The 11,736-nt window shown below is 39.3% G+C and overlaps 1 protein-coding gene across 2 annotated transcripts; it reads right to left on the reverse strand.

Moving 5' to 3' along the window:
- Positions 1–5,609: 5,609 nt before the first annotated feature.
- LOC112178607 (zinc finger CCCH domain-containing protein 56) lies at positions 5,610–9,619 on the reverse strand. Of its 2 annotated transcripts, XM_040511191.1 has the most exons (3): positions 9,376–9,619; positions 8,296–9,044; positions 5,610–6,239 (listed from the first exon to the last, which is right to left on the reverse strand). In XM_040511191.1, exons 2-3 carry the CDS (start codon positions 8,993–8,995, stop codon positions 5,965–5,967), a joined length of 975 nt encoding a protein of 324 aa, XP_040367125.1. In that variant the 5' UTR covers positions 8,996–9,044; positions 9,376–9,619; the 3' UTR covers positions 5,610–5,964. The 2 variants fall into 2 exon arrangements, with proteins under 2 accessions (XP_040367125.1, XP_024172539.1); XM_024316771.2 differs by having other exon boundaries at positions 8,296–9,619.
- Positions 9,620–11,736: the final 2,117 nt, after the last annotated feature.

Raw genomic sequence — 11,736 nt, forward strand, 5'->3', positions numbered from 1 at the left:
AATACCCAAAAAATACTTCAGTTGTCCTAGATCCTTCATTTCAAACTCCTTTGACAAATACTTTTGCAATTCATTTGTCTCTTTCGGATCATCCCCTGTAACAATCATGTCATCAACATACACAATAAGAGCTATAATCTTACCATTCTTGCGCTTGATGAACAAGGTATGGTCAGAATTGCTGTCTGTATCCAAAGGCTTTCATGGACTTTGAAAATCTTCCAAACCAAGCTCTTGGAGATTGCTTCAGGCCATACAAAGAGTTCTTCAATTTACACACCCTGCCAACGTCACTTGGGTAATTCTTAACACTTGGGGCACATCCATGTACACTTCTTCCTCCAAATTCCCATTAAGAAACGCATTCTTCACATCAAACTAGTGCAAGGGCCAATCTTTGTTTGCTGCAAGTGAGATTAGAATCTGGACAGTATTAATCTTAGCCACAGGTGCAAAAGTCTCCTCATAATCAATCCCATAGCATTGTGTATATCCTTTGGCAACCAACCTCGCCTTGTATCAATTAATAGTTCCATCTGCATTAAGCTTCACAGTAAATACCCAACAACATTCTACAGTCTTCTTTCCAACTGGCATAGGGACTAGCTCCCATGTTGCATTCTTTTGAACAACTTCCGTTAATTTTTCATTCATTGCCTTTGTCCATTTTGAATCAGTCAATGCATCCTGCATGTTACTAGGAATAGATACAGTAGATAATTGATTAACAACAAGTGCATGTGACCCAGAAATCCTATGGTTAGACATAAAATTAGTTATAGGGTATTTAGCTTTGGCTTTGATATCCGGTTCATATTGTTTTTTAGGGATTCCCTTGGTAATCCTTTGTGATTTTCTACGTTCGACACTTTCTAACCTAGAAGACTCATTAAAGTTTAGGGGTATCTGAGGTGGATCATTCTGACCGGGATCTTTAGTTGGTGATGCAGAAGGGGGAATATCTTGTGTGTGAGCTTCAGATACGTCTTGATTTTGATTCACACTATCCAGAAAAGTCATCTCTTCTATCTCAGAATTCACAACACTCTATTCGGCAGTTACATTTTCTGTCTCGGAATTCACAACACTCTGTTCTGTAGTTGCATTTTCTGTTTCGGAATTCACAATGCTCTGTTCGGCAACTGCATTTTCTGTTTCAAAATTTCTACCTTCAAATCGTTCCTCCAAATTTTCCAAGTCTTCAAAGACATCAAAATCAATAATAGAACGAGGATTCCCTCCACAACCTCTCTCCCCCTTAAGGGAAGACTGAGAAGCTCCCCCTGAGTAATATGTCTCAGATTCACGGAATGAGACATCAAGAGATATATGTACTGTATTGGTGAGTGGATCATAACATCTGTAGCCCTTCTGAAACTCTGCATAACCCACAAAAATACAGTTCTTTGCACGGGGATCAAGTTTGCTCCACTGTGGCTTTGGTATGTGGACATAATTAAGTTGTACACCCAAACACTCGGGGCTCTAAATTAGGCATAGAGGGGATGGTTAAAAATGTATGAAGCTTTTGATAAAGATTCTGAAACTCAATTACCCGTGAAGGAGTACAGTTGATGAGATATGCTGCTGATTTCACTGCTTCTCCCCAATAAGACCGAGGTACATTCATGCCAAATAAGGAAGCACGAACAACTTCCATCAACTGCCTGTTCTTCCGTTCTGCTAAACCATTTTGTTGAGGAGTATAAGAATTGGAAGTTTGATGACGAATTCCATGTGACCGGCAAAACTCAATCATAGGGCCATTCACAAACTCTCCACCATTGTCAAACTGAAACACTTTGATGGATTTTTGATACTGAGTTGCCACTATGTTGTGAAATTCGGTAAACATCCCAAATACATCACTCTTATTGTTCGGTAATGATACCCATGTCATGCAAGTACAATCATCAATAAACATCACATAATATCGAGCTCCAGAAAGAGAAGGAATTTTTGCAGGACCCCAAATATCAGAGTGAATTTTCATAAAAGGAACATGACTTTTATTAAGACTTGGTGAATATGAAACACGGTGGCTCTTGGCCAATTCACAAATGTCACAATGGAAATCCAAATCACTAACAACAAAAAACAAATGAGGTTGCAACTTCTTAAGATAACTAAAAGATAGATGACCTAAACGGCAATGCCATAACCATACAACTTCCTTCACATTCTCTACCCCATTGATCTGATTTGCTTGCCCCAAAAGATGCTTATGGTTCTCTCCAGTCTTTGTCAGATCCAGGTAGTACAATTTCCCCCTTCTAACACCATAACCAAGAATCCACTGAGTCAGAATGTCCTGAAACACACAGAAAGACAGATAGAAAGTCACAATACATGCAAGAGCTAAAATAATTTGACCAACAGATAGGAGATTATAAGCTAGTGATGGAACAACTAAGACAGATTCAAGGGTTAAGGTATCAGATAAAGCAATAGAACCTTCTCTGGTGACGGGAGTTGGAGTACCATCAATAGTAGAGACAACATTTTGAGGGGAATGTCTAAGGTTTTTCACAAGATTAGGGTCATTGGTCATATGATCAGATGCACCTGTATCAATTATCCATGTATTATTCAAAGTAACCTTACCATTTATACCTGATTGCGCTACATTAGCAGTGGCACTGTCTAGATGCTCTTCCTCTGTAGTAGCAATGGCAGCCTTGCCCAGATTCTTTCGCGGTTTCTTGGTGAAGTCCCACCAATCAGGATAATCAATTACTTCATAGCACCGGTCCTTGCTATGACCTTATTCCCCACAAACAATGCAATTTCTGTTTGCATATGGATTTGGTTTACCTAGAGGACGACGTAGAGAAGGACTTGGGAAGCCTGAAGGAGGACCTGAGAAGCGTTGGACAGCCATAACAGAAGATTCGGTAGGTATCGAATGCCCCATAGCCTGTTTCTCTGATTGCCCCTTACGACTGTAAGCATAGCTCTACTCCAAAGAGAATTTAGGTTCCTTGCGCTGGATTTCTCCATGCACCTGATCATACTCTGGGTCAAGTCCACTCAAAAACATATGAACACGCATCTTGGACATCGCTGAAGTCTCTTGAATTACAGCTGCAACATTATCATTCTGAGAGGCCACCCTTTGATCAATCTCCTGGAACATTGCCACTAACTCATTATAGTGGGTAGGAATAGACCGTCCATTTTGCTTTGCTTCAAAACACTTCTTGTTCAATTCAAAGATCTAGGTTTCATCAGAATCATGATAAAAAGTTTTCTCTACAGCTTCCCAAATATCTTTTGCAGTAGGAAGACGAATATACCGATTCATAAGAGAGGACTCCATGGAGTCAATGAGCCAACTTTTCACATTTTCATTGTCTGTGGCCCAAGCTTCATACCCTGCAGAATTCATGGCCGGTTCAGCCTTCTCTCCAGTCAGATAAGCAACCTTCCCTCATGCGCCAATGCACATTCGCATGAGAGGAGCCCATATGGTGTAGTTGGATTCATTTAAGACAACACTTGTTGGAAACGCAGAGTTGTGTAGTTGGGTGGTGTAGTGGTGATGGATGACTTGTGAGGATGGCACCATTGCCTTCTCGGGATTTGATTGTTGGCCTTCAATTACAGGTCCGGCCATTGAAGTATTCGAGATTTTTGCAGGATTGGGTTTTTTAGGGTTTCAAGATGGATCTAAATTTTTTTTCGAAAAAATAGGTAGGGTGATGATTCAGGGATGGTTTGATTTCAATGGTAGTGGTATACAGCAGTTTGTGGTTTTTTTTGGGATTCAGGATTCAAAGAATGCAATGCAAGTTCAAAGGATTGAACCTGCTCTTATACCAAGTAGAAAAGAATATTTCAATTCAGGGTTAATTCGATGATTCTTTTCATCCCACAATGAGGGTATATATACAAGTACAAAGGAGTAGTCTAATTCTAATAGGAAACAATCTTTCCATAATTACATGATATCCTAATTAAATAAAATCCTAATTACATACAGATTTACAGCGATTCTACACAACCACCAGAACATGAGAAAGAAGAAAGATCAAGCACTACATAGCAAATTCAAATGAGAGGCCTTTGTACGAAACTTATAGCCAACTAAGGTTCAGCAGTGAGAACTTGTTCCCGAAGCAAACACAAGAAAATCCTGCCCAAAACCAAATAATTCAATCAGTCATGATGGTTCGGTTGATCATTGCCATCTCCCATAGGCTTTGCTGAGTTTCAAGTGAATCTTTTAAATATTTGTCATCTTGTGTGTGTGATTTATTTATTTTATAATTTACCATAAAAGCCTGCTACTCTAAATGGAATGCTCACGACACAAAAAGGGAAAAACAGTTAAACCACACAGAATCATCTGGAGCACCATGACTTAAATATACAAACTTGTCTAAAATTTGCTTTATAGGTTTGAAACTGAACTCCTCAACCCTAATATCTTGAACCAGTGTTGATGTGCCAAGGAATCAGGCATTACTTGTGATCTTGTGCTTGTGCTTGTGCTCACTATTTTATTGTCCTTTGGGTTAGCTTGTGAATCAGGTATTTCATAAATTCCTCATCTTATATATAATAAACTGGGTAGCTTTCTATTGGAGAGGAAAGATCCCGCATTGCAAAAGTGACAATTAAATTATAACTTATAATTGGGTAGATCATATCCATTTGTACCGAGGTTTTTTGTGATTAAAACCCAACACTTAACGGGTGGTTAAGTTTGGACAATATCGGGAAAATGGTAGGCCATGAGTCATGCTTGTCGCTATTTAACATAGTATCAGAGCGGGTCCAATTGCGTCTCCAATGTCATGGGCCTGAATTTGGGTTCCTTGTATTGCTATTGGAAGATTCTGATTGGATTGTTACCAAGTGTCCAATGTAGGCCTTTGATTGTTATATTGACCAAGTCTCATATCAAGTCTTTGATATGAGACTTGTGTCTCAATTTCCAATGTGAAATTGAATTGTTAATTAAATTCACGTGCAGACCTAGAGCTAGGTTGCACGTGAGGGGGCGTATTGGAGAGGAAATATCTCACATTGCCAAAGTGACAAGTAAATTATAACTTATAAGTTGGTGAATCACATCCAATTGTACCGAGGCCTTTTGTGAATGTTAGGTTGCACGTGAGGGGGCGTATTGGAGAGAAAATATCTCACATTACAAAAGTGACAAGTAAATTATAACTTATAAGTTGGTGGATCACATCCAATTGTACTGAGACCTTTTATGATTAAAACCCAACACCTGACGAGTAGTTAAGTTGAGACAATATCGGTACAATGGTGGGCCACAAGGGGCGGATTGGAGATGAAATATCCCACATTGCAAAAGTGACAAGTAAATTATAACTTATATGTGAGTGAATCACATCCAATTCTACCGAGGCTTTTTGTGATTAAAACCTAACACTTGACGGATAGTTAAGTTGGGACATTATTAGTACAACGATTCTTGAGATTCCAGTTCCGTAAACGCAATGCACAAATAGACGACGCAACGCACAAGGTCAGAAAGTTCCATAGGGCAAATTTCAGTCTTTAGAGGATACTCATAAATAACCTGCCTCTACTAGAAAGAATCCAGAAAGAGAGATATACACCTGAATGTATACCGGTGAGGGATAGAAAGGGAGACAGAGAATTATTTAATTGATAATTAAAAACACGGATACAAGCTAATGATGGCCATCTCATAATATATATGGCAACAAGGATTGGTACTAGGAAAGTGATACAAGCTTCAGTTACATTTGCAACAACAAAATTCACAGATGGAATATACGGGCTGTGACTCCAACAAGCCTTGCATCAACCTGAACTTGAAGCACGCATACAAAATCTACTTCAACAGAAAAGTTACAGCTACATGATCCTGTAATCTCTCATGGAGACTACGTGTCAAGTTTCCTAACTAACTCCACGGAGGGTACAAGTGACCATTGTGCAACCTCAACATTAAAACCCCAAATTTTATTCGATATCATCTATCCAGTCACCATATATCCTACTGATTTTGTCTGGCCCCTTCCATTTCTGATGGGCTCTCTGCCCTGGCCTCTGACTTACTATCGATGATCTTTGTGATGGAACTCCATGATATAAATCAGAATGAGGAACTATAGGGACTGATACTACCACATTATCAGCTGGAGTTTTCAAAGGCATTCCTCCCTGCTTATTGTCAAGAGGGACTGAAGAATCTCTAATTTCTCCATCCACAAGCCCACCTCCATATCGGTGTAATTCTGTAGTCAGAAAGTCAGTCAGTCAGATATTCAAATTTCCATGAGCATCATAAAGTTATGATATAAGAATATCGATCAGTAAAAATAGCCATTGCGCCCATCTAAACGCCTAAGACAAATCACCCAGTGGTACAGAAATTTATGACTAACAGACGATGCCAAGTGCAACTGCATAAGGGCAAATTTACATCTAATGTGAACAAAATGACGAGAGAACAGAAACAAGAACAAACTAGTAATCTGATCATACGTAAAATTTAAGAGGAACAGCATTGGGTGGTCAAACTGAATCAAGTTGTAAACCTATATTCTGTGTCTGTTGACTGTGCTTAAGCTTAATGCACTGAACTGTGAATTCCAAGTGTGCCCATGTAAGAAATAGGCCTTACCCTAAACTTCAGTACACAAGTGCCCAGTGGTGAGCATGTAATTGATCACCACAAAAGTGGATTAGTCGCTCTTAAGCTGGTTGGTGATATGTATTATCACCATCACTACAGTTGCCTAGGAGGTACAGTGTCTAACATGATTTGGATATCATATACACCAGGTTTCTGGGGAGTTTCCAAGAGGCATTTTAAGACACAATAAGAGCTATAAAGTTCTTCACCTTAGAAAGACCTGACTTTCATATCTGGTATCTCAAGGATATATGAAGCAGTAAAAAGAAAATGGAATACTGGTTATGACAACTTGTATTTCATTCTATTTGATTTTTTTTTTCACAGGGAAATAGCTAAAAAAATGGCTTAGAGCAAACCTGAACAACAAAAACTTCAACAAATAGCTTCTGTTACAGCACACTGGGTCAGAATACTAACTCACTCTTCACAGCTAATTCTGTGGAAAGCTAAACTTCTCCTCAAACTATAGATGCTAAGGGGGTATCTGCAGTTTTAAGAGCATCGCTTAGACAGTTTCTTACAAATTTTCCAATGGAAAATTTACCCTTCTTCCAAGTCAGGTGTTCTTAAACTTATTAGTGTGTTCCTATCCTTTCTCGTTTTTGGGTGGGATGGGGAACAGCCCCAGACCCCATGGATGACTTGCTGACTCTAGGCGGTCTGTCGCCTGTGTATTCTACCAAGCTTAAACTGCAGTAATTTGATCTGGAGTGAGGGTAACCTCTTATTTGGTCAGTCCGTCCTAAGGGTAAGGCTGGTCTTCTTCCTTAGCTCCCTTCCTATTCACTAATGATACTAAACTATACACAACCGGAGAGGAGAAACAGAAGAGTTTTTCAACTGCAACAACCAGCAAAGGCAACTTCTGCACACCTTGCTTCACACAGATGGCTGAAAAACAATGATAGAGAGAGGAAGAGATTTTCTGACAGAGAGAGGAAGAGATTTCCTGCTCTCTGTCAGACCCAACCAAAGGTGGATGGCACTCAACAATTTCAAAATGTAGTTAAGAAGTTTCTGTTGAGACAGATGTTCCTTAACATGCCTCTAGAGCTTTGATCACATAGAGGAGATGGGAGGTTCGGAACAACGTTCCATGCTATGATCTTTCACTCCAGAAATTCAATCCTAATATCAGACTTGAGCTTGCCAACACCCATGAATGACAAACACACACTTGCATGTTTAATTATGAGGAAAAAGAACCAATCCTGCCTTCATACATTCTTTTCTGTTAAAGGGCAGAACCAAGATACACCAACAGAACAAGAAACAATAGCTAATCAAAATGAATGACTTAGTTTGCTCAAGCACTCAACCGAATCAAAAGCAACAAAACATGGATCCATTTGGGCTACAATGTTGCATGAATTAATCTATTACAAAGTCTGTAGAAGTGGAACAACAGCAGACTCCTATGTAATGAAACTCAAATGACAGTAATGGAGCTGAAGCAAGATAGCTAGTTCTAAAAGAAAAGCATCATAAGGGTATGATTTACTATTATCGAGGATGAAAACTAATCTCATTCTCAAATCAATCTATACTACCAGATTCAAGCCATAAAGACTGAAAAAAGCATATATAAGGAATCAACATCAAGAGGTTTCTGTCCTCTAAACAAGAATGGAAATAGAGTCTAGAACACATACCTGCAACACCATGAGCAAAATGGCATTTGCTTCCAAATGGGCAATATCCTGTCAATTCCCACTTATTGCAAATCCTTGTTTTCCAATTTGATGGCTTGTTATTTGCTCCACCCGCAGCAGCAGCAGCTGCAGCACCACCATACCCTCCGGGACCTAAACTTATTGCCACACTCTCCCGATTCTTCGAACTCTCATCATGAAGAAAAGTGCAATTATCTCCATAAGGGCAACCTTCCTCAGTATAGAACTTCTTGCAATGCCTCCCTTTATATGACCTCTGAGTCTCCACACCATAACCTGTGGTCACAATCGGAATCTGAAACTCTTCCCTGGGCTCCGAAGACACTGCCTTTTCTTCCTCATGAGCAGCCACAATCTCTTGCCAATTAGGAGGCGGCCGCCGAAGCTCTTCAATGCTATGCGCAAAGTTGCAATTAGTGACATACGGGCACGTCCCAGCTCGAAACTTGCAACAAAGCTTGGTCTTGAAAAACATCTTCCCAATGGCTTTTGACCGGTTAGAAGAAGTCACATCTTGGGTGTTCCTAGATTTCTTGTTGGGAGGTTCGCTTCCGGAGCGACTTTGGGATTGCCTCTGATCATAATTCGAGTTGGACATGGAATCCCCCAATGCATCACCATTATTCCAAACTTGATACTCATCCTCAGTAGCCCAAACTGCTTGGTCACCAGACCACATATCGGCTCCACCACCATTCCCAGTGATTACTTGAACTACATTTGTTTCTCTAGCATAACTCATTGCAAAACCAGAAAGTAAACTCCTTTAAAATAAAACAAAATGCCTTGTACAAACCCTAAGTGCTATCCTAAAGTTCTCTGTAATACACAGGTAGATATCCCGAAACTAGATTCACCCAAATTCTATTGAAATTGATGAAATTTGAGCAATATAAGAAATGGGTATCTCAGAAACACATCTAACACCCCAAAGTATAAAGCTTTAGTTATAAAATTTCTGAGAAGGAATTACAACAACAACAACAACAAATAGAAGATACAACAGATCAAAGAAAAGATTAACTTAGTACAAATCTAAAAGAGAAGGAAACAAGTTACCAAGTTGGAATTGCGGGTGGATCTAAAGCCCCAAGAGAGTTTATGAGAAGGTGGAATAGCAGAAATGGGAAAATAGTAAATGAAGTGAAAGGGAACGTGGTAGAGTTAATGGAAGAAGTGGGAAAAGGAAAGTGAGAATTTAGAGATAGATTTTGGTTCACAGAGCCCCCAAAAGGAGGAGAACATCATCTTCCGAACTGCACACATCAGATGTATGAAAGGAGGAAACAAAGACTTTAACGACGTCTCTGTACTTTGGTGCCATTTTTTATCCATTCTCAGTATTTTTCACTTGATATTTTTTAAGGTTTTGTCTTTACTCTGAAACTTTCATCTGTTACCGATGTACCATGTTTTAAACAGGAACTCCAGACCGTGAATTTAGTTCAAATTTTAGACATTTTCTACCCGTGAGTTTGTAATTTCCGTATTTCAACTGTAATATCTTCAAAACTTCTCTAATTCTTTTTATTTTTTTTGTAGATTGTGAAAATTTCCCTAAAATTGATTCCACATCTCACCTTTTCCTTTCTTTTCTCTGTGTAATGTAATGACTAGCATGTTGACATGTGTTTGCCACTCCTTCCTTTCTTTCTTTTTTTTCTTTTCCTTTTTTCTAAACTTAAAAGTTGAATTTAAGAAAATAAAAAAGTTAAATATTTAAAGAAAACTGAAATTGAGAGAGAATTGAGTCGTGCTTTCATTGATAATATAGGTCTCTTTATATAGAGGATTACAAGACATAGCATCAAAGTTGTACAAGGAAAAATAATCGTACAATTAATCGGATCTATGAATATCTCTAATTCTAAACTCACCTTATTATAACTAGGTCAAGTAATCTAGAGTTTGGGCCAAACACATATTCTGGATTTACTTGAACACTCCTCCTTGTGTCGCCCAAACGTGGTGCTCCTCTTGTTGCCTCATTTAAAACCTTGCCGAGTAACAAAAACCTTGTGAGACAAAAATAACCTCGGTCGAAGGGGAAAAAGAGCACAACACACCATTCACGTTTCGAGACCATACATGTGGACATCTCCCCTTGATGTCTGCATCTCCCCCCTGATGACTACGGTCATGGGAGTTCGGATAACTTCTACAAATAATGATATCAACATGTTTCTCGAAAGTGGAATTTAGGCAATGACTTCGTGAGCAAGTCTGCCGCGCTGTCCTCAAATTGAACCTAGTTCACTTTGATCTTGAGGATAGTATGTTGTTGCTGATTATACTTGGTGTTATCGCTTTTGATGTAGCTTTGCTTCATTTGTTCAAAACAAGCAGCATTATCCTATATGCTCGTAGGCTTATCTGTGGTAGACTTCAAACCACAATTGTTCAAACATGCGTAACTATGGATCCAATCCATATACATTTACGAACCACTTCGTGTAGAGAAATAATCTCTGCATTGTTCGAAGATATATCGACTAGGGTCTATTATGTAGACCTCTAAGATATCGCAGTCTTACCCATGGTGAACACTTAACTAGTTTGGGAATGACTTTTGTGTGGGTCAGAGAGATACCCAACATCAGCAAAACCTTCCAAAACACATGTCGTTTTAGGATGGGGATAGTGGACGCAGGCCAGTGTTGGCGGCGTTCCTGGTGTGTGATGGGTACGAATCCATATCTCTCTATAGGGATAGAACAAACCCATATCAATCATACATCTCAAGTACCAAAAGATATCTTTTACACCAATCCAATTGCGTCGCATTGGTGCAGAGCTATATCTAGCTAACAAGTTCATGGCGAATGAGATGTCCAGTCTTTTACATTGAGCTAAGTACAATAGTGAGCATATTGTACTCAAGTAAGGCACTTCTACCTCTATATACCTAGCACATCTTTGTCATCATCTTTCAGACGGAGAGGATCCTTTTCAGGATCAAGACTACGGATGATCATGGGAGTGCTTGAAAGTTTGACCTTGTCACAATGCCTTAGCATCTATCAACACGATGCTCAAGTTCCAAACTGAGAAATAATCGTGTTCTCCCAAAATCTTTCATCTCAAAATCAGATTTCAAGTGTTCAGCGGTTTTCCTTAACTCTTTAAAGGCATCCCATGAAGATCATGTCAAACATGAACCGCGATAGAATCCAAAACTTGTTATGGAAATGCGCGGGCATATCCCTTCCCAATCAAGTAATCACTTTAGTGAGCGTTTCAATCTTATTGCAAACGCGCTCCGTGGTCTAGAGCCACTTGACTTGGGTAAATGAAATCCACCATGAACCTTCATGTATATTCCCTATCTAGATCCCCATAGAGATACGTAGTGACCACATTCGTAAGCTGCATGATTAGTTATTCGGAAACTACCAAATTGACAGGGTAGTGGAGTGCAAT

The sequence above is a fragment of the Rosa chinensis genome, chromosome 7, assembly GCF_002994745.2.
Source record: "Rosa chinensis cultivar Old Blush chromosome 7, RchiOBHm-V2, whole genome shotgun sequence".
Classification (NCBI taxonomy): domain Eukaryota; kingdom Viridiplantae; phylum Streptophyta; class Magnoliopsida; order Rosales; family Rosaceae; genus Rosa; species Rosa chinensis.

Bases quoted from the DNA above. Each gene is read 5' to 3' on its own strand.
- LOC112178607 (XM_024316771.2), bottom strand. From the start codon at position 9,058: ATGAGTTATGCTAGAGAAACAAATGTAGTTCAAGTAATCACTGGGAAT. The intron at 6,240-8,295 runs GTATGTGTTCTA...TTCTGACTACAG, and splicing joins TTTTGCTCATGGTGTTGCAG to AATTACACCGATATGGAGGT.